Genomic DNA, 23,403 nt, shown 5'->3' with positions numbered 1-23,403 from the left:
AGCAAAGTGAGTCTGAGGCTAATTTTGCCCTAATCCTGAGGCAAAATCCTCTGGCTATTTGACCTGATGTCACACAAATGATGAAATCTACTGAGCGTGGTGTGATGGGGAACGATTCCCAGCCTGGAGGGTGGGGCTCTGGGGAAGGCTCCCTCTGATGCTCTTGGGTGGTCCTTCCCCAGCCTGGGGTCATTTCCTCACAAGTGTGCATGGATCTTGCTCACCTGGAGACCCTCAGACAGTCTCTCTGGGCAGCGTCCTCCTCTGCAGAGCTCTGCCCTTCAGATTCTGCACACCCTTGCGTCCCACCTCTCTGCTCCCTTAACTGGAGACGTTCTCCCTGCACCACGGCCTGGAAACTCCCTGTCCAGGCAGTGAGCTTCGACGATAGGGGAACTCACCTCATTTGTTTCCCATCAGAGAGGTCTGTCCTTCATGCCTGATGTCCCATGTCTTGAAAATCATTGTACCATATATTCTGGGTATTTTTTTGAGTAGTTTCAGATGGGAGGGTACAGTCAATCTCCATTATCCAATCTTAGCCAGAAGTTGATGCCCTATTAGGTTACCTATATGAATATATTACATATAATACATAGTATACTATTTATGTACTGGGGGCTTCCTTGGTGGCTCATATAGTAGAGAATCCACCTGCCATGCAGGAGGCCTGGGTTTGATCTCTGGATGGGGAAGGTCCCCATGGAGAAGGGAATGGCTACCCACTCCAGTATTCTTGCCTGGAGAATGCATATATTATATAGATACTAAAATAAAATTACAATGATTCTTGAACAACATAGGTTTAACTGCACATGTCCAGTTATACCTGGATTGATTTTCAATACTAAATATTACAGTACTACACAATCTACAGTTGGTTAAACCCAAGGATATGGAATGGTGGATAACTAGGGCTGACTATCAATTATACTTGGGTTTTCGGCTGTGTTGAGGGCTGGTGCCCCTAACTCCCCTACACTGTTCCAGGGTCAACCCTGTATGTACACCAGTTTGGAAGGTTTAAAAAAAAAAAATCTCCCCATGTGTGTTCATTCCAGTCCTGTCCCTGCCCAAGATAATCATTCTGACTCATGTGTATCTTTCCAGAAATGTTTGTCATTATACAATTATCTAAATATCTGCTTGTCTGTGGGTGCTCAGTTATGTCTGACTCTTTGTGTCCCCGTGGACTATAGCAGGCCAAGTTCCTCTGTCCATGGGATTCTCTAGGCAAGAACAGTGGCGTGGCTTGCCGGGCCCTCTTCCAGGGGATCTTCCCAACTCAGGTATCGAACCCATGTCTCCTGCGTCTCCTGCATTGCAGGCAGGTTCTTTACCCACTGAGCCACCTGGGAAGCCCATATATCTGCTTAAGTGGTACCCTATCGTATGCATTGTTCTATATCTTTCTTTCTTCACTTATATCTTAAAAATCTTTTCCTATCGGCAAATACAAGCCTAACCTTTCTTTTTTTTTTTTAAATGCTACAGAGTTCTCCATAGAATAGGTGTTTTATATTTCATTCAGCCATCCTGTACCGAAGGCCATTTGGTTTTTTTCCCTGTTACAATTAATGTGACAGTGAGCGTGTATAGACACATGTTTTAGCACACATGTATGTGTGTGTATGAAGGGAGATTTCCAGAAAGACTGCCAGGTCTTTGGATACCAGCCAGGACCAGTGCACTAAGCACCGAAAAGATACCTTTTGAAATTCAAAGTGAAAAAAAAAATACAAAAGCTACATTGTAAAATATAAATCTCATTTTTGAATGATACAAACTGACAAGGATGCTGAATTGAAAGCAGCTTCTTCCTGGACTTCTTTTTCTCTCTTTCTTGTGTTTGCCGTTATTATGCGGGGCTTTCTAAGCACTGCTTAGAGCCACCGCCTGTGAGATTTTGGCTTCAGGGAAGGACAAGTGGCAGATCCTACCTACCTGCAGGGAGCACCCAAGGAACACGTGCTGATTTGCTGCGTTGATTTGCTCGCGGCTGAAAGCACTCCTCCAGCCGTCACCTAAGACAATCTCCAGGCCTTCTGTAGGCAGATGGGTTTCACGTTAAATTCACACAGGCGGCGCTGTCCCTTCACTGGCTGGGGAAGTCAGATAGTTATCTCAATGCGGTAGCTGCAGAGAGAGACGGAAATAAAACAGAGTCAGTGGGATGCTGGCCGGGAGGGAGGTTCCTGATGCGGTGGAGGCTTGGGCACACCACTCAGGTAGTGAGTCAGGTCTCCCATCCCCCATACTCCAGCCTCTCCTAGTCCACTTCCCCCAGATGATTCAGAAAGTGAATGAGTTTTCCATCAGGCAGAAAGAGATTAAAAAAAAAAAGTTTTAGTGGTGGATGTGGAATCTCTGGGCTGGTGCTAGTGGTAAAGAACCTGCCTGCAGTGCAGGTAGATGTAAGAGACTCGGGTTCTATCCCTGGGTTGGGAAGATCCCCTGGAGGAGGGCATAGCAAGCCACTCCAGTACTGTTGCCTGGAGAATCCCATGGACAGAGGAGTCTGGCAGGTTGCAGTCCATGGGGTTGCAAAGAGTTCGACACCACTGAAGTGGCTTAGCACGCGTGCAAGAGGGATTTCTAAGCAGTGGTTTATCTAATGTATTTGACACCCAGAGTAGACAGTGATTTTAACACCTTTCTCCTCTACACAACTGTATTCCCAATAATAATTACATTCCTGGTTAGCATATTGGTTTTGCTTCAGTTGAAAGATATTAAGATTACATTTCAATTTTTTGGCTGCGGGGCATGTGGGATCTTAGTTTCCCAACCACGGAATGAACCTGAACGAACCCCGTGTGTGAAAGGCAAGGTCTTTAATCATTGGACCACCAGGGAGATACTCAGTCCAGTAAAAGACTGTGCACGAACTAAAATGTCCACGTTCCAAACAAAAATATCATACCTCGAGGGTCACACTCTGATTCACTGTTTTGAATTCTAGACACAAGAACTCCCAGTGGTCACATAGGAAGACAGATGGAAGCAGCCTCTGTTCTGGTTTCTTGGTTTTCCCATCACGGCTCACCTTGTGTGTGTTGAGTCGACTGTCTGGATGCAGAGGGCAAAACACCCCAAGGGTTTGGAGACACGAACTGAGCCCAGAGAGAGAAAGACAACAATTCCCAGGTGTCAGGAACTTACTGTCTAAAGCAACATGTGTGACCTACCCTGAGTGTGAGGGGGCTGACCGTGTTGCTGGAAGTTCCTTGAGTTAACTTCTATGGATAACACAATATTTATTAAAAACCAAGCAATAAAAAGTGCTGATTTGCAACTTGTTGTTGTTGTTCAGTTGCTCAGTTGTGTCCAACTCTTTGCGACCCCATTGGCTGCAGCACACCAGGTTCCCCTGTCTCCCAGAGTTTGCTCACATTCACGTCCATTGAGTTGGTGATGTTATCTAACCAGCTCATCCTCCTTTGCCCACTTCTCCTTTTGCCTTCAATCTTTCCCAGCATCAGGATCTTTTCCAATGAGTCAGTTCTTTGGAGCTTCAGCTTCAGCGCCAACTCTTTCAATGAATATTCAGGGTTGATTTCCTTTAGGATTGACTAGTTTGATCTCCTTGCAGTCCAAGGACTCTCAAGAGTCTTCTCCAGCACCACAGTTTGAAAGCATCAATTCTTCAGCGCTCAGGCTTCTTTTATGGTCCAATTCTCACATCTGTACATGGCTACTGGAAAAACCATAGCTTTGACTACACAGACCTTTTATTAAAACTCAACAGTAACCAAAACAGAATTACCACATGACCCAGTAATTCCACTTTTAGGTATCTATTCAAGAAAATTAAAAACTTACATCCACACAAAAACTTACATAGAAATGTTTAGAGCAATATTATTCATACCAGCCAAAAAGCAGAAGCAGCTCGAATGTCCACCAATGGATGAATGGTAAAGAAAATGCGATGTAGCCATTCAACGAGATAGTATTCAGCCACGAAAAGGAATGAAGTACTGACACCCGCTGCACCGTGGATGAACCCAAAACACCCCGCTGCCCATCCTTTAGGAGACGGGCACTGTCCAGAAGTTCCCCAGCTGGCACACTCAACGTATTTGAGGATTTTTTTCTTTCTAAACTTTTAAAAGTTGATTCCTTGGGCCTTTCAGACTGAGTTATCACATTTTACTATTCCTTTTTGCTGAGTTTTGGTTGAACCATGGCCAACTTTTTGAATTTACCTTTCTCATTTAATGGCATTTGAAACGTTGTCACTTCATCCATTCATCCATCTGCCCACCTGAGTCAGGAGATAGATGCCCCCCACCCTTCGCCCCTGCCGAGGCCAAAAGGGGAGTACTGCTACGTGATGCTAACTCCCCATAGGCCTCTTTGGTAGAATCCATCTTAGCTGAGAGATGCGTTCGCACACCTGGGAGGACCCTGAGATATACCAAATATGGACTCAGAATGGGCAAATCAAAATGATTGCCCAAAGGACACCCAGAAGAAATGCCCCATAAAAGTGATTCAAACGACCACGAGGGCACAGCTCTCTCTCTGAGCCCACTCGAGTGTCTGTACACATATGCTGTATTCTTTTTCCTCCTAAAAACACTTCACTTGTCACACTACTTTCCAACTTTGTGGGAGTTCTTTTCTGCAAAGCCCGAGGGTCGGGGCCTTGTCACTGACCCCGGGTCTAGTGGGTAGGATTTGGTGCTCTCACCACCACGGCCAGACCTCAATCTCAGGCCGGGAACTCAGCCCTGCAGGATGAGGCCACCCTAGATGGGGGTGAGATGGGGCCACAAGCCAAAGGATGCAAGCAGACCCTGGCAGCTGCAAATGTCGAGGAATCTGATTCTCCCTGGAGCTTCCAGAAGAAAGCAGCCCTTCTCACACCTAAATTTGAGCACCTTAAGCCTCATTTTGGAATTCTGACTTCCAGAGCTTTTCATAGTTTGGCTCCCTCCCCAGTTCACAAACAAAGAGGCTTGAAGGTCACCAAACCAGGAAGTGGAGAACCAGACTCCACGTGCATGTTTTCTGACATCACACTGATTATCTAGAGAAATGGTAGGATTGTCATGATAATCAACAGGCATTCTCTTGCATTTGGAATCACGTGGATTGTTAACTAGACATTGGGACGACTTGGTAGTGTAGATAAATTTACTTTGTGTGGTGTCAGGTCACTAACTTTGTGGTGGTTTGTGACAGCACCCATAGGAAATGAACACAACTCTCACCCAAGGCATGAATCCAGTTTTTTTGGTTTTTGTTTTTTGAGAAAAAAAAAAAATGTGTGCTTAACACTGTATCAGCTTCAGGTGTACCACATATTAATTCAATGTTCGTCTACACTACAAAGTGGTCACGATGTCTAGTTACCATCCGCATGATTCCAAATGTAACGGAATGCCTTTGATTATCATACCTACCCTACCATTTCTCTAGATAATCAGTGCGACTTCAGAAAACGTGGACATGGAGTTTGGTTTTTCCACTTTCTGGTGAACTTCCAGCCTCGTTTGTGAAATGGGGTGGGGGGTGGGCTAAATCACGGGTTTCTCACCCTGCTCCGTGGAGCTCTAGGGACTCACATGCAAGGGGCCCCAGCTTCCGCTCCCTCCAGCCAGAGTTATGTGCCCTAATTCTGTGAAAGAGTTTGTTTGAAGATAACCTTCCATTTTAGACAAAATGAGGCTCAAGGGGCTCAAATCAAGGTGTGAGGAGGGCTGCTTTCTTCCTGGGTCAGGAAGATCCCCTGGAGGAGGGCATGGCAACCCACTCCAGTACTGTTGCCTGGAGAATCCCATGGACAGAGGAGCCTGGAGAGTTACAGTCCATAGGGTAGCAAAGAGTCCGACAGGACTGAAGTGGCTTGGCCTGCATGCATAGCCAATTAACCATGTGATAGTTTCAGGTGGACAGCAGAGCAACTCAGCTACACATATACATGTATCCATTCTCCCCCAGCTCCCCTCTCATCCAGGTTGTCACATGACATTGAGCAGAGTTCAATGTGCGATACAACAGGTCCTTGTTAAAACCGCTGCATTAAAAAAATTGTTTATAATAGGGAATTCCCTGGCAGTCCGGTGGTTAGGATTCCATGCTTTCACTGCCAAGGGCAAGGCTTCAATCCCTGGTCGGGGAACTGAGATCTCATGTAGCATGGCCAAAAAAAACACATTGTTTACAGTAAAATGGGGGACAAATAGAAACCCAATATCGCTGAAATGTTCTCTGAGCTCCAGCTCAGCCTCACTATAGGCACATTTAGGGTTTTTAGCTGATTCTCCTCCCTGCCCCTCACCTTGAGGGAAACAGGACATTACCTGAGCCATTTCTGAAGACTAGCTGTGTGCCCTTGGGTAAATAAAGGCAACTCTCAGTTTGCCCCCTGTTAAATGAGGGCAGGAACAACGCCATGATCAAAAGGATTGATACAATGATGTGGTGAAGCATAGTATAATAATAATAGTAATGCCAACCATTGATCACCCGGCATGCTGAGTACCTTGCTAGGCCTTTACTTGATTCTCACAACTTCCATCCACAAGGCGTGATTCGCGGCGTTTTTCCAGGCTGGGAGAGGGGGCTGGGATTCCACTTGACAGAAGGGCCTCCTCAGTCAGGATAGCACCGAGCGGATTCCCCTGCATGAAAACTTCCTGGCCACAGAGCCCCTCAACCGCTGTTACTGACTCAGCAGCCGACGGTTTGCAAGAAGTTTGGAGTGGAGGCCAAGACAGTGATCTGTGGATCCGAAAACACGATTCATTGAGATCAGCCTCTCCCCTACTCTCCACCCCTGTGAGTGCAAGTTCGTATGCCTGATGCACAGGGCGGCCAAGCAAACCGAAACGTTGGAGTCTGGAGCAGAGAAAGGTTGATTGCAGGGCCAGGCAAAGAAAAAGATAGATAGCTTAGGCCCCAAAACACTGCCAGTTCAGCTTTTGGCAAAGAGTTTTTAAAAAGTCAGGTGATGGAGGAGTTCTCAGGGTATGTGATCAGCTCATGCACAAGTTTCTGATTGGCTGATGGTGAGGAGTCACGTGGGTTAACATTTGACTCCAGGAGGCCTGAGGCTGTATGCATCTGGTCATCACATAGTTACCATCTTCCTTTTGTTGGAGGGGGGAAGGGGTTTTAGAAACTTGCATCCAAGAGGAGCTAAGGCCGGGGAGATGGAGAGGTCCTGGTCTGTTACACCCTTGTGTAGTTTCTTCTCTCTCTTTACAGCAAAGAAAAAATGAACTTGGGTCATATAGATACTGTGTATATTACAGATGAAGCTCTGTATCAGGATTTTGAGCTGAATTCTTTTCTACAGGGAGCCCCACCTTGCCTAGGAAAATCATGCCAGACCCCCCGCCATGGCTGAAAGGCAGGGGGTCAGTTTCTCTGATGACCGTTTCACTTTGTGCATTTTCGTGGGGTTTGTCCTGGAACATCTCCCCAGAGCTTTCAAGCAAGCAGCCTGGAACCCAGGTGAGCAGGACCCCAAATAGACCCCAGCCTGCAGCGAGCTGTCTAGCCTCTCTGGGTTTCTCTGAGTCCCCGCCCCTTCTTCCCCAGCAGTCCTGTAAGTGGTGTCAGGTTGGACTCTGTGGTGTTTGTGTCTGGTCCCCCACATGTACAGCACCAGGCTCCTGGCCAAGGGAAAAGGCAGGAACTGCCACCTCTGAAAGTCTAAATTAGAAGCCATCGCCCCAGAGCCCCACGAGTGGGAAAATATCCAGGACAATAAACAGGCATATAAATAATATATAGAAAGGATATACCCAGAGGCCAAAGGCAGAAAGCCTTCAAGATAATACATATTCATGGTAAAAAAAAAAATGCATGCTTTTCTATCCTGTAACTTCTTCTGGAAGTTATGCTCAGACATGCCCAGAAATGTATGTGCAAGGATGCTTATCGCTCTTAGGCAGAACTACTAAAGAGGGACGTCCCTGGTGGCCCCGTGACTGGGACTCTGTTCTCCCAACGCAGGGTGCTTGGGTTTGATCCCTGGTCAGGGAACTAGATCCCATATGCTACACCTAAAGAATCGATGCAGCCAAATAAATAAATTTTTAAAAAAGGAAAAGAACTACTAAGGGAAAGAGGCCGAGCTTAAAGGACTGTATTCTACACGATTCTGTTTAGATGGCATTCTGTGGGGCTACCTGGGTGGCTCAGAGGTCAACAAACTGTCTGCAATGCAGGAGATGGGGATATGATCTCCGGGTCTGGAAGATCCCTTGGAGAAGGAAATGACAACCCACTCCAGTATTCTTGCCTGGGAAATATGGACAGAGGAGCCTGGCAGGCTATGGGGTTGCAAAGGGTCAGACAAGACCGAGCGCGCATTCACACACGCACTGTAGGGACAGAGGACACATTGGTGGTTGCTGAGGTAGGAGCAGAAAGAAGAGCGCAACGATCTTCCTGGATGGTGGGGACAACTGCATCCCGGTGGTGACCGCGGGCCTGCGTACCTTCAATAGCCAGCATGCGCCAGGTGAATTCCACTGTGCGGAAATTGCACCTCTGCAAACCTGACTTTAAGAAGTGCGAATGGCACTGCTATATTTTAAATGGATAACCAACAAGGACCTGCCGTACGGCACAGGGAACTCTGCTCAAGGTTATGTGGCAGCCTGGATGTGACGAGAGTTTAGGGGAGAGTGGGTATATAGGGCTGAGTCCTTCACTGTCCACCTGGAGCTATTACAACATATTCAACTGGCTATATTCCAATAAGAAGTAAAAAGGTTTTCTTTAAAAAAAAAAAAGAAATGCAAGAGGTAAGACATTTATTGCAGCAATGTTTAGAGGAAATACCTTTAAGTTGCCCCATTGTAGAGAATGATCAAATAAATCATAACACCTCCGTATAACGGAGGGATGCGCAGCTACTAAACGGTAGAAAGAGAGGTTTACGGACTGAAATGAGATGATCTCCAAGAGTTACAATTATGTGGAAAACAGTGGGTATGGTGTTTCTCATCTATGTAAAAAAGATATAGATTGATATAAGCTTGTATGTGCGTAGGATATCTCTAGAAAAATTCAAAGATCTGATAACTGGATTTTATCTGAAAAAACTGAAAGTAGCTGAGTGGTGAGAAAATCTAAACTTCACACTCTTAGATATTGCTTACATTAATTTTTATTTATTTATTTTTATTGAAGTATGGTTGATTTACAGTGTCATGCTGATTTCAGGTGTACAGCAATGTGATTCAGTTTTGGGTGTATATATATATATATATATACATACACATATGAAAATGTTAGTCCCTCAGTCTCGTCCGACTCTCTGAGACCCCATGGACTGTAGCTCGCTAGGCTCCTTGTCCATGAAATTCTCTAGCAAGAGCACTAGAGTGGGTAGCCATTCCCTTCTCCAGGGGATCTTCCCGACTAGAGTTTGAACCCGGGTTTCCCGAATTGCAGGCAGATTTTTTACTGTCTGAGCAACCAGGGAAGCCCATATAGATTCTTTTTTGAGATTCTTTTCCATTTTTAGATTTTTTTCCATTATGGATTATTATGAGATACTGAATATAGTTCCCTGTGCTATACAGTAGGGCCTTGTTGTTTATATTTTTTATTTATAGTCATGTATATATATCTGTTAATGCCAAATGCCTAATTTATCTTTCTCCCCACCTTCTTTCCCCTTTGATAACTATAAGTTTGTTTTCTATGAGTCTATTTCTATTTTGTAAATAATTTCATCTGTGTCATATTTTCGATTCTACATATAAGTGATATCATATGATATTTTCCATCCTAAAGGAAATCAGTCCTGAATATTCATTGGAAGGACTGATGCTGAAGCTGAAACTCCAATGCTTTGGCCACCTGATGCGAAGAGCTGACTCATTTGAAAAGACTCTGATGCTGGGAAAGATTGAGGGCAGGAGGAGAAGGGGACAAGAGAGGATGAGATGGTTGGATGGCATTACTGACTCAATGGACACGGGTTTGGGCGGACTCTGGGAGTTTGTGATGGATAGGGAGGCCTGGTGTGCTGCGGTTCACAGGGTTGAAGAGTCGGACACAACTGAGCAACTGAGTTGAGCTGAACTGAACTGATATGATATTTGTCTTTCTCTGACTCACTTCACTTGGTGTGATCACCTCTAGGTCCATCCATGTTGCTGCAAATGGTATTATTTCATTCTTTTTAACGGCTGAGTAATCTTCCATTATATATATGTATACTGTATATATATGTTTTTAGATATGTGATCACATTAATATTATTGCCATTAACATTTAGTGCTTTATAAATACCCTGAGTCTTTCTGGACTATTTCTTGGAATTCTTCAATATACAAACACTTCCTGGGTGGGATGTCCCATCTCTAATGATCCTGCAAGGTAAGCACTCTAGGTCCAGAGGGGGCCCAAAGCCCACCCTATAAGATGGGAATCTCAAACTTTCTTACAGTCTCACTGTGGAAATGAAATAAATGAGTTTATGTAAAGCCCTATGTATACAGAGGTGCTTAATACATTTCTCTCTGCCTTAGTCGTCTAGTACCCACTACGTTTTTCAGTCCAGGTTTTAGGTGACTGGGGAGAAAATCCACGTTAACCATCACACTCCACTAACAAGGACCATTTGAGGGCTGACTGTATTGTCTTTTTCATTTCAAAAGAGGGAAGAATAGAATCGGTAGAATAGGGTTATGTGTGTGTGTGCTAAGTCGCTTCAGTTGTGCCAGACTCTCTGCAGCCCCATGGACTGCAGCCCGCCAGGCTCCTCTGTCCATGGAATTTCCCAGGCAAGAATACTGGAGAGGGTTGCCATGCCCTCCTCCAGGGGATCTTCCCCACCCGGGGATTGAACCCACATCCCTTACATCTCCTGAATTGGCAGGGAGGTCCTTTACCACTGGCACCACCTGGGAAGCCCTCAAAAGGGAGAAGGGACCCCACAAATCAAGCACCCCTCTTGTTGAATACCTTGAGACTTTATTGCGGCTCCCACCAACCAGGGAGGAGAGGAAGTTTCTTGATGGAATAAAAGTATTGGTATAGAATGGAAGGTTGGACGCTTTTTCTGGAATAATGAAACCCTCAGCCTAGACTCCCATTCATCCATTTAGTCCTGTGTTGGGTGCTGTGAGTTAACGGTGAAGCCAACCAGACACGGCAGAGCCCTGCCAATGAGCTCACAACCCCTCCCCCACCTCCTTATTAAGTTCAGGTTTGGTGAAGTATAATTTACATACAGTAAAAACCACCCTTTTTTTGTTGCTCAGTTGCTCAGTTGTGTCTGACTCTTTGTGACCCCATGGACTGCAGACCCTAGGCTGTCCTTCACTATCTCCCAGAGTCTCTTCAAACTCATGTCTATTGAATCAGTGATGCCACCCAACCATCTCATTCTCCGTTGTCCCTTTCTCCTCCTGCCTTCAATCTTTCCCAGCATCAGGATCTTTTTCCAGTGAGTCAGTTTTTCGCATCAGGTGGCCAAAGTATTGGACCTTCACCCTTTTTAGTGGGTGGTTCTATGGGTTTTGACAGATAGTTGCATAACCCCCATCACCATCAAGATATAGAACAGTGCTGTCATCATTCCCAAATTTTCTCCCTCCCCTTCTGGTCAATCTCTCTCTCACCGCCAGCCCCGTCGACCTGTCTTCTGTCCACATGGATCTACCTTTTCCAGAATGTCGTGTAGATGGGATCATACAGGATGTGAGTCTAGCTGCTTCCACTGAGCTTAATCCTGCTCTTTTGTGTTCCAAGAGCTCATTCTGTTTTCTTACCCCTGAGTGGTATCCCATGATGTGCATGGGCCACTCTGGTGCCATCCTGGGGACAAAGAGAGAAGGGAAACAACTAGCTTTGACCGCCTTGACCCTGAGTTGATCGGATGTACTGGAGTGGACCACATTCTCCCATAGGCAGAGTTAAGTGTGGAAAGGCAGATTTGATTATTTATTGAAAATATACAAATGCCATCTCTTGCACCTCCAACTCTTGTAGACTGAAAAACTCATTCATGCTGTTGGTTGTCTTGTCTGTGTTTCTCTTGGGATGCCATGGCCCCAGCAGGGGGTAAGTGAGCCGTGGGGTGGGGGGTATGTGGCCCCAGGAGGGCATCACTCCCTCAGGCTTTATGACAACAGTGCCAGAGTCATAGAGGCCCTGCCCATCCCTAAGAGAAGCCCCTTCCCCTTCCTGTGGTGCCCTGGCCTCCCCAGGGTAGACTTTTGCCCTAGCGGGGCTGATGGGGGAAGATGGAGTTTCTTGGAACGACTCAGACTGCCACTTACTGTGGTCCCAAGAAACCCTGTGGTGGGAGCGCGCTGCCCCCGGTGGCGTCCAGCCCGACCATCCAGGAGTGCTACCAGCCCTACTATTTGCCAGGGTACCGCTACCTCAATGCTTGGAGACCCAGCCTCTTCTACAGGGTGGCCAATGCCCAGACCTGCCTGGACGAGGCGGCCACCTGCCGCAGCGCCCTGCGGCCACCCACCATCCTGCCGGCAGGCCGCTCCGCCCTCTTCTGTCGCTACAGTCCCCAGGACTGGGACCGGTCCAACCGGCTGCAGTTATGTGGGGCCGAGGCCTCACGGCTCTGGGCCGGCCGGATGACGGGCGACTCCATGCGGCTCATGCAGGACAAGGATCAGCTGACGCGCCAGATGCAGGAGGGGACCTGCCGGAACCTGGGCCAGAGGCTGTCGGACATCGGCTTCTGGAAGTCGGAGCTGAACTACGAGCTGGAGAGGCTTCTGAACGAGAACCACAGCTTGGATGCCATTAAGAGGCGGCTGGAGTGCGCGGCTGAGGAGCTGAGGTGTCCATTGCAGGTGAGCGTGGAGCAGGGAGGGGATCCTGGGGGTGCCTGGGATGTCAGCCCTGCGGTACAGTCCTACACACCCCTCTTGATTGAAGGTCAAGGTGACAGGCATCTTGTAGCTCTGTTTGAGCTGCATCACCACCTATCAGCTCAGTTCAGTCACTCAGTCATGTCCAACTCTTGGTGACCCCATGGACTGCAGCATGCCAGGCCTCCCTGTCCAACATCAACTCCTGGAGTTTACTCAAACTCATGTCTACCGAGTCAGTGATGCCATCCAACTATCTCATCCTCTGTTGTCCCCTTCTCCTCCCGCCTTCAATCTTTCCCAGCATCAGGGTGGGAAACTCATTTTCCAATGAGTCAGTTCTTCACATCAGGTGGCCAAAGTATGGGAGTTTCAGCTTCAACATCAGTCCTTTCAATGAACATTCAGGACTGATTTCCCTTAGGATGGACTCGCTGGATCTCCTCACTGTCCAAGGGACTCTCAAGAATCTTCTCCAACACCACAGTTCAAAAACATCATTTCTTCGGTGCTCAGCTTTCTTTATAGTCAAACTCTCACATCCATACATGACTACTGGAAAAACTATAGCTTTGACTGGATGGACCTTTGTTGGCAAAGTAATGTTTCTGCTTTTTAATATGCTGTCTAGGTTGGTCATAGCTTCTCTTCCAAGGAGCAAGTGTCTTTTAATTTCAGGGCTGCAATCACCATCTGCAGTGATTTTGGAGCCCCCCAAAATAAAGTTGCTCACTGTTTCCCCATCTATTTAGTGATGGGACCAGATGCTGTGATCTTAGTTTTCTGAATGTTGAGTTTTAAGCCAACTTTTTCACTTTCCTCTTTCACTTTCATGAAGAGGCTCTTTAGTTCTTCTTTGCTTTCTGCCATAAGGATGGTGTCATCTGCATATCCAAAGTTATTGATATTTCTCCTGGCAATCTTGATTCAAGCTTGCGCTTCATCCAGCCCAGCATTTCTCATGATAAGTTAACTCATGATAAGTTAATTCTGCATATAAGTTAAATAAACAGGGTGACAATATACAGCCTTGACTTACTCCTTTTCCGATTTGGAACCAGTCTGTTGTTCCATGTCAAGTTCTAACTGTTGCTATCTGACCTGCATACAGATTTCTCAGGAGGCAGGTCAGGTGGTCTGGTATTCCTATCTCTTTAAGATTTTTCCACAGTTTGTTGTGATCCACACAGTCAAAGGCTTTGTCATAGTCAATATTGCAGAAATAGATGTTTTTCTGGAACTTTCTTGCTTTTTCGATGATTCAGTGGATGTTGGTAATTTTGTCTTTGGTTCCTCTGCTTTTTCTAAGTCCAGCTTGAACATCTGGAAGTTCAAAGCCTAGCTTGGAGAATTTTGAGCATTACTTTAACTAGCCTGTGAGATGAGTGCAATTGTGTGGTAGTTTGAGCATTCTTTGGCATTGCCTTTCTTAGGATCAGAATGAAAGTTGATCTTTTGCAGTCCTGTGGCCACTGCTGGGTTTTCCAAATTTGCTGGTATATGGAGTGCAGCACTTTCACAGCATCATCTTTTGAAATAAGATTTGAAATAGCTCAACTGGAATTCCATCACCTCCATTAGCTTTGTTCATAGTGATGTTTCCTAAGGCTCACTTGACTTCACATTCCAGGATGTCTGGCTCTAGGTGAGTGATCATACCATCGTGATTATCTGGGTCGTGAAGATCTGTTTTATACAGTTCTGTGTATTCTTGCCACCTCTTCTTCATATCTTCTGCTTCTGTTAAGTCCATACCATTTCTGTCCCTTATCGAGCCCATCTTTGCATGAAATGTTCCCTTGGTGTCTCTAATTTTCTTGAAGAGATCTCTAGCCTTTCCCATTCTGTTGTTTTCCTCTATTTCTTTGCATTGTTTGCTGAGGAAGGCTTATCTCTCCTTGCTGTTCTTTGGTACTCTGCATTCAAATGGGTGTATCTTTCCTTTTTTCCTCTGACTTTTGCTTCTCTTCTTTTCACAGCTATTTGTAAGGCCTCCTCAGACAACCATTTTGCCTTTTTGCATTTCTTTTTCTTGGGGATGGTCTTGATCCCTGCCTCCTGTATAATGTCACGAACCTCCGTCCATAGTTCTTCAGGCACTCTGTCTGTCAGATCTAATCCCTTGAATCTATTTCTCACTTCCACTGTATAATCATAAGGGATTTGATTTAGGTCATACCTGAATGTTCTAGTGGTTTTCCCTACTTTCTTCAATTTAACTCTGAATTTGGCAATAAGGAGTTTATGGTCTGAGCCACAGTCAGCTCCTGGTCTTGTTTTTGCTGACTGTATAGAGCTTCTCCATCTTTGGCTGCAAAGAATATAATCAATCTGATTTTGGTATTGACCATCTGGTGATGTCCATGTGTAGAGTCTTCTCTTGTGTTGTTGGAAGAAGGCGTTTGCTATGACCAGTACATTCTCTTGGCAAACTCTATTAGCCTTTGCCCTGCTTCATTCTGTACTCCAAGGCCAAATTTGCTTGTTATTCCAGTTATTTTTTGACTTCCTATTTTTGCATTCCAGTCCCCTATAATGAAAAGGACATCTTTTTTAGTTGTTAGTTCTAGAAGGTCTTGTAGGTTTTCATAGATCTGTTCAACTTCAGCGTCTTCAGCATTACTGGTTGGGGCATAGACTTGGATTACTCTGATAGTGAATGGTTTGCTTTGGAAACGAACAGAGATCATTCTGTCATTTTTGAGACTGTATCCAAGTACTGCATTTCAGACTCGTTTGTTGACTATGATGGCTCCTCCATTTCTTCTTAGGGATTCTTGCCCACAGTAGTAGATATAATGGTCATCTGAGTTAAATTCACCCATTCCAGTCCATTTTAGTTCTCTGAGTTTACTCCTCTGATTCTTATCATCATCTATAGTCAGCTTTAAGTTAAATATATATATGTGTACATATATATATATATATTTACATATGTATGTGTGAGTGTGTGTGCACTTAGTCACTCAGTCATGTCCAACTCTTTGCGACCACATGGACTGCAGCCCGCCAGGCTCCTCTGTCCATGGGATTCTCCAGGCAAGAATACTGGAGTGGGTTACCATGCCCTCCTCCAAGGGATCTTCCCAACCCAGGGATCGAACCCAGGTCTCCCACATTGCAGGCGGATTCTTTACTGTCTGAGCCACCAGGGAAGCCTATGAGGACTGGAGTGGGAAGCCAATCCCTTCTCCAGGGGATCTTCCTGACCCAGGAATTGAACTGGGGTCTCCTGCATTGCAGGCGGATTCTTAACCACTAATCTATGAGGGAAGCCCATTTATACGTGTGCATATATACATAATATATATTGTTGTGTATATATATTATGTATGCATACATATGTATGTATATGCATATTATATACATATAATTATATATAACCTAGTTGACAGTAATCCCAGTGCAATCAGGCTTCCTCAGACTGAATGGAATTTCCTTTCTCCTGAGGGTACAGCAGAATCACAGGTGCTTCATAAAGACATCACAAGCACACACGTATGCGATGGTTTTTAGGAGACGTGTTTCAGTTAACTGCTTTATTTTTCTCCGTAGCCCTTAAGACCCTGCTAACATACTGGACAATTTATGTTTTTTACTTATTTATAGTTTTGCACTGTGCACTAGAATATAGGCTCCTTGAGGGCAGGATTTCAGTCCACTTTTCCAGCAAGGACTGCTGTTCAGCTGCGAGGGACCAGTATGTCTATGAAAAGTGAAATGAAAGTGTTATGTCCCGCTCTTTGCAACCCCATGGACTGCAGCATGGCAGGCTTCCCTGTCCTTCACCATCTCCTGGAGTTTAGCCCATTTGCTAGAACTCTTATAGGCTCCCTGGCTGCAGAGGAGTCTGAGTAACTGAGAATTTGTCACTGGGTCCTGGCCTGGACATTTTGGGGGGAGGGACTGGCATTATCCGTCTTGGGCTGTGGAAGATTATTGTGGCCACATGAGACAATGTCTTGCTGCTTCCTAGAGCACGTGAGGACACAGACATCCTGCCTGCCGACCTCCTGCATCTGCATCTGCTCTTTGTCAGGCAAGGGGACGCCTGCAGGAGGGGCCCTGCCTCCAGATCCCTTGGAGACATGGAACCGGTTCTGACCACCGGGTGGGGTCAGGGTCCCAGCTGTTTCCCTACACCCGCAGGTTGCCCACCTGGAAGGACAGTGGGCAAGGACTGCTGCTCAGAGATCCAGGGCAGCATTCGAACTCCAGTGCTCCCCCCACTTCCTCCAACCCTCCTCACTCGTCGAGCCTGTCTGGAAAGCACAGCTCTGCCTCCTCATGTACGCCCCCCTGTGACAGCCACATGGGGGCACAGGGATTGGAGACATATCACTTCTATGCACTTGTTTCCAACTCCAAGCTGACCACCTCAGTCCAGCTGCTTCTCAGTGAACCGTGATGACAGCCTCCTTCCTGGCCTCCTGACTTCTGCTCCCTTCAACCCATTTTCCAGACAGTAGCCAGAGGGATGGTTTTAAACATTAAACTAGATCTCTGCACCTGCCCACTAAAACCCCCTCAATGGTTTCCTAATGCATCGGAGGGGTTAACATCCGAGTTTCTCGTCACAGCCCCAGTGCGTCCTGTCTGCTGCGCCTCCTACCCCAGGGCCTTGGCGCCTGCTGTCCCTGCTTCCTGGCACAGTGTCCCCATTCATTTCTGCTGCTTCTCATAATTCAGGTCATGGCCTGCCACCTCCTTAGGGAAGTCCTCCCTAACCACCCGGTCGTCCCTTCCCCACCCACTCACAGTCCCTTATTTTCATCCCAGCCACATCACAGTCAGAAATGACTGAGTTCCTTTCTGTGTTCACGTGTGTTTGCATTCTTGCTCTTCTGTTCAAACTCCACATGAGCAAGGGCTGTCTGTTTAGTTCACTGCAGTGTCCCCAGTACCTTGATGGGCTGTGACACAGAGAGGAGGGGGCAGTCAATTCTCCTGGAATCAAGGGCTCCCCCTCCTTCCTGAGTTCCCAGATGCTTTTGCATCCCAAAGCCAGACGTCCTGCTATGCTCCCTGACCCCTTCTCCTCCCATGCTCTTTGTGACATCACAAGCCCGTAACCCGTGACCATTCTTCCTCAGGCTGCTGCTGAAGGAGCTGCTCTGAGCATCTGCTCCCCTGACTTCTATTCCGTTCTGCTCATGTCCCCATGACGCTCGTAAGGGCCATGTGGCAGGGTTGCCTGGGTCTCACTTGGCCTCAGCCACTTTCCAAAGCTCTCCCCTCATTTAGAGATCTCCAAAGAGGGGTTTTCACACATTCGTATTAATTGGTGATACTTACAGACAGTATTTTAAGTGCTTCATACTTGTCGAGCTGACTTAACCAGCATGACCTACTTGAGGTGTGCACTAATTTTGCACTCGTGCACCATCTCAGCATCCCACCGCCCCCTCCTTTTGTATCCCACAGCCCCCATCTCCCTCAGCATCTCGAAGCCCCCACTGATGGAGAAGGGGAGGCAGAAGCCCAGCCAAACACACAGTAATGGGGCCCCATGAAACATCCAGGTTTCCCAGGAATGAAACAGATCATGGCAAAGGTATAAGCGAGTCACTTCCACTCAGGGTCTACAAACAGCTGCAGGGAGAACACACGATTTTTCATCACTCCCTACAGGTGGCCCTGGAGTGTCTGTACCAGCGAGAGAAAAGGATCGGGATTGATTTGGTCCATGACAATGTGGAGAAAAATCTTATCCGGGTAAAGTGTTCCCTGGGTCTAGCCAGCTCCCTAAGGGAAGTGGAAGATCAACGGGTCAGAGAGGTTTCTGAGCTGCCTGTCAAGAACAGAAGCCACACGTGTCCCCACCCCTGCCCCCCCCCCCCCCACGCCATGCAAAGTTAGGACTCAGAAAGTGTGGCAGGGGTTAGGTTGCAATTTAGAAATAGTGAAAGATGAGGTCATTTGACCCTCAGTCTTTTCATCTCCACAACGGGCATCATAAATAGTGTGTGCTGTGGTGTTACTTCAGTCGTGTCCGACTCTTTGGGACCCGGTAGCCCACCAGGCTCCTCTGTCCATGGGATTCTCCAGGCAAGAATATTGGAGAGGGTTGCCATGCCTCCTCCAGGGGATCTTCCTGACCCAGGAATCAAACCTGAGTCTCTTGCATCTCCTGCATTGGCAAGTGGGTTCTTTGCCACTAGCATCACCTATCATGATAGCAATTCTAATAAATACCGGCAGTATTAGGCAGTGTTTATTGAGTACCTATTACATGTCACACAGTGTCACATACCATTTCATATGCATTATTTAATTCAATGATAAGATGTTCTATGCATGGACCTGTGGCACATAGTAGGTGCTGCATTTTCCTTTTTTCTGAAGGTATATAAAAGAAAGGACAGGAGGGTCATAGAACGTACAGCTTCCACAATCAACTCTCAGTTGCCTGGCCAGGGGCCATGCGCATTGAGGCTGGAAATGGACTCCACCCTGACATTTCACCCCATGGGATGGAGAGTGGGTAGTGAGTGGTGAGGGGTGGGGCGCTGGCCTGGGAGACAGGGTGCTGAGTTTCTGAGCTCTTTCTGACATCTTTCATTGCAGGAAGTAGATATGATAAAATGTTGCCAAGAACAGATGAGAAAACTAGCTCAAAGGATTGATATCCAGATGCGGTAAGAGCTGTTTTCTCTTCTTCCTCTTGGAGTTTTTGGTGTCCCAGGTTTCTAGGGGGCAAGACGGATGGGTTCCCCATCTCCAGGTGGCTCTTTTGATCAGTGGTGTGTTGGTAAGAGTTTAACAATCAGCTCTCCCCAGGAAAAGAAAGAAATCCTGATTCGTCACGTTTGTCAGTTTCAGGGACGTAAATACTCCGTGGCTGATCTCAGTCTACCGATAGGATGCCACTGATTGGTTTTCATGAGTCAGCACATCACTGGTGGTTCTTGTTGGCAGTGAGTCCCTTGGCAAAAGAAATTAGGCTCCCTGAGGCTCCTCTTAGCCTGTGGCTTCCCCGTGTGAGTCGTGAACTTTGGAATACATCCAAGAGTGAGTGGCATTGGCCATCAAGGTGAGGGGTCTGGGAATCTCCAGAAGGGAGCTTGAGCCTTGAGCCATCATTCCTTTGAGTCTTCAAAGGAATCAGCTTTTTGTTCTTGGAAGATTATGTACCTGGTATCATGACAAGCCAGGAACCTCCCCCGCCCGCACCCCCCCCCCATAATTGAAGGGGAGGCTTGAGTTTTACAGGACTTGTGAGACTCATAGCTGAGCCCTTGGCACTCAATCACGTGCAGGTAGCAGCCTGGCTCTTGAGCTGGGCACTTGCAGGGCAGGCTGCTCTACTGGTTTCTCCATTCTTCATTTAGATGGGCTGACAACCTTGCCAGGACTGCCCCTTCCTGCTGTGTAGGGCAAGTGGGCAGCCTGTGTGGGATGCTAAGGGGTCTGGGAGCTTGTACTTAGGCTCTGGGAGCTTGGTGCCCTGGTCTGCTGTATCCCCAGAAACAGCAGTCACCCACACCTGATACACATAGTAGCTCTCTGACCCCACTGAGGCTGTAAAAAAGGGTGGCAGGGTTGGAGAGAATTGTCCAGGATAAAATGTCATCCAGGGCAATGTTGAAAAGCTACCTGCAGATCTAAGGGTGCAGTCAGGGACAGAGGAGTTGGAAAGACTCAGGGAGACCTCAGAGGTGGAGAAACATCAAAATGAGATGCAAATACAGCAGTGACTGAGGTGGCAGTTGAATGCATGAAAGGAGAGTTGAATTCCATATTTATGCCTCTGTCCTAATTTGTGGCAGTTCACCTACTGCTTGGACTAAATTTGCCCAATATTTGTCTATAAACTAACTAACTTTTAAAAAAGGCTTCAGTAGTTGTATTTAGAACAGGAAAGTTTTAACAAAGAGAATTCTTTGGGCAGCAAATGTCTTTATTGCATTTTTCTTACCTTTGTTTGTTGATGTTGTTGTTGAGTCGCTACATTGTATCTGACTCTTATGAGATCCCACTGGACTGTAGCCCACCAGGCTCCTCTGTCCGTGGAATTTCCCAGATAAGAATTCTGGAATGGGTGGCCATTTCCTTCTCCAGGGGATCTTCCTGACCCAGGGATCGAACCCGAGTCTCATACATGTCTTGCATTGGCAGGAAGATTCTTTACCACAGAGTCACCTGGGAAGCCCTGCCCTTACGTTTATGATCACCTTTTTTTTTTTTTTTTTTTTTTCCAGCAAAGGAGCATGGTTTTGCATTTGTGGTTGTCTTGGGGCTGTGACAACATTCTGTGTCGGAGTGACAGACACAGACACATTTCCCTCTAGTTTGGGAAATGGGACAGTCTGAGCCGAAAAAGTGAACAAAATCCCAGACTTGAAATTAGGGAATTGAACCCCGGAAGAGAAATCTTGAAACTGGAGTGAGCAGAAGGCTGCTTGTGCAGGAAAACTAGAATGACCAGGGTGGTCTCCTTGACTGGGAGACAGAGAAAAAGAGACACAGAGCGAGCGCTGGTGTCAGAGGGAGAGAGACAGAGAGAGAAAGACACGAAGCTGTAAAAGAGAGAGATGAGGAGCAGAGAGACGGAGGGCCAGAGAGGGACATAGACACGCAGGACAAAAGAAAAATCAAGACTGAGAGAGCTGGAAAAGACAGATACGCAGAAGGAGGAAAAGAGAACAGGAGAGGCTGGGAGGGAAGCTGTTGAGGCAGCACAAGTCGGGGGGAGATGAGAGCGGGTGGACAGGACTCTGCTTTTTGCCAGGATCAGAGGTCCGCTCGCCCTGGAGAGAGGCCCTTTGACCTTGGGCAGTGGCCTGCGTGTCAGAGGATGCCTGTTATCTTGGAGGGCAGCCCGGTTAACCAAGAACTGGCCGCAGCCTCATCAGAGGGTCAGAATTCAGTGTGCCCTGACCCCGTGGGAAGGCTCTATCGCTGACCCACCTGGGAGCCACCCTGGCCCTGAGCAGGTGCTGGGCTGTGGACTCATGGTTTTCTAAGCGAGTCCTGAGGCCTGCATCTGGGCAGGGTTGAGTCCTCACCTCGCCAGATGCCCCAGCAAAGTAGAAAAGGCTTTCCTGACTGGGCAGGAGCCAAGTTCAGGCTTTTCCTTGTGCGACGATTGTAGGGCAAGCTTTGACACTGGCCAGAATCTCCTACGGCGGGTGATGGGTTGCCCCCTCCTTCACTGGGCCTCATTAGCTGGGGCTAGGAGCTGGACTGACTAACCCGTGAGTCTGAGGCCCCAAGTCCTCCTCTGATGCTCTGGTATGTGTCTCTACTACATTCTGGTCTTTTGTTTTTGTTTTTTAATCTTTTGGCCTTGCCATGTGGCATGAAAGTGAAAGGGGCTTCTCTCATGACTCAGATGGTAAAGAATCTGCCCATAATGCAGGAGACCTGGGTTCAATCCCTGGGTCGGGAAGATCCCCTGGAGAAGGGAATGGCTACCAACTCCAGTATTCCTGCCTGGCGAATTCCATGGACAGAGGAGCCTGGTGGGCTATAGTCCATGGGGTCACAAAAGTGCATGTGGGATCTTATTTCCTAGACTGAGGATTGAACCCATGCCTTCTGCAGTGCAAGTATGGGTTTTAACCACTGGACCACCAAAGAAGTATCCCATTCTGGTCTGTCTTCACATTCTGGTTCATAGGGTAGGATGGGGCCCCATTTCTCCATGGCTTTGCCAATTCCAATGGCCCCAAGGGCCCCAGTAGGGCTCTTCCTGCCCCAACATGACCCTCTGTGCATCCTGATGGGTGAGGACCCACCACGAGGATTTAATTTCTTTACTCCTGACCTGTTTTGGAAGCCTTTCACCAGCTTTTAGTATCCATAGCAGAAAAAGAACGTGGCAGAAAGATAGAGACAGGCAGGGAGAGGTGGAGAGAGACACACACACCAAGGCCCCAAATCAGAGAGAAACCAAGCAAGATGGCACAGAAAGATATAAAGATGAGAAAGACAGAGATAGAGGGAGGAAGGGAGAGAAAGAGGGAGAAAATGAGAAGACGCAGGAGGGGGAAGAGATGGATCCATGTGAGATGTGCACCGATCCCTTGGCCTGACCACCCCTCACCCTGGGTAATGGCTTCGTCCTCTATGTTGCTGTGTATCCTTTTCAAACCTGCAGTGTTGCCCTTATTCTTTATTTTTACAGTACTTATTTACACACATCTATGAGCAACTTGAAGGTAATGACTGGGTCTTACTCATGTCTTTTCCTGCTGGGCCTGGCATAGGGTCAGACACAATGATTTGTGAATTGATTTAAATTGAAACCTGACTTTGTCCAAAGTGCAGATTTGTATCTTTTATATTAGGTCAGCAAACTATAGTCGGAGGGCTGGAACTGGCCCACCATCTGTTTTTGTAAATAAAGTTTTATTGGAAAACAGCCATGACCATTCATTTACAGATTATCTATGACTATTTTCCTACGTAGTTGAGCAGTTAGTTGCAACAGAGACCACATGGCCTGCAAAACCTAAAATATATAGTATTTGACCCTTTACAATAAAATGTTTACTCTCTCCTGTTCTAAGTGACAACAGGTCTGTTAGGACCGGGGTGGGGGCAGTGGGAGGGGGAGTAGGTGGAGGCCCTGGATGTGTGG

At 47.0% G+C, this 23,403-nt stretch overlaps 1 protein-coding gene across 1 annotated transcript in view; it reads left to right on the top strand.

Moving 5' to 3' along the window:
• Positions 1–12,224: 12,224 nt before the first annotated feature.
• TEKT5 (tektin 5) overlaps positions 12,225–23,403 on the top strand; it is a 47,830-nt gene continuing 36,651 nt past the window's right edge. Inside the window, exons 1-3 of the mRNA XM_069571370.1 lie at positions 12,225–12,800; positions 18,450–18,533; positions 19,386–19,456. Coding sequence (XP_069427471.1) covers positions 12,225–12,800; positions 18,450–18,533; positions 19,386–19,456 — 731 coding nt within the window. The remainder of the gene's footprint in view (positions 12,801–18,449; positions 18,534–19,385; positions 19,457–23,403) is intronic.

This window comes from Ovis canadensis, chromosome 24 (genome assembly GCF_042477335.2).
Source record: "Ovis canadensis isolate MfBH-ARS-UI-01 breed Bighorn chromosome 24, ARS-UI_OviCan_v2, whole genome shotgun sequence".
Lineage (NCBI taxonomy): Eukaryota > Metazoa > Chordata > Mammalia > Artiodactyla > Bovidae > Ovis > Ovis canadensis.
Note: the sequence above shows the minus strand (reverse complement) of the source record. Positions and strands in the feature narration are given on the sequence as shown.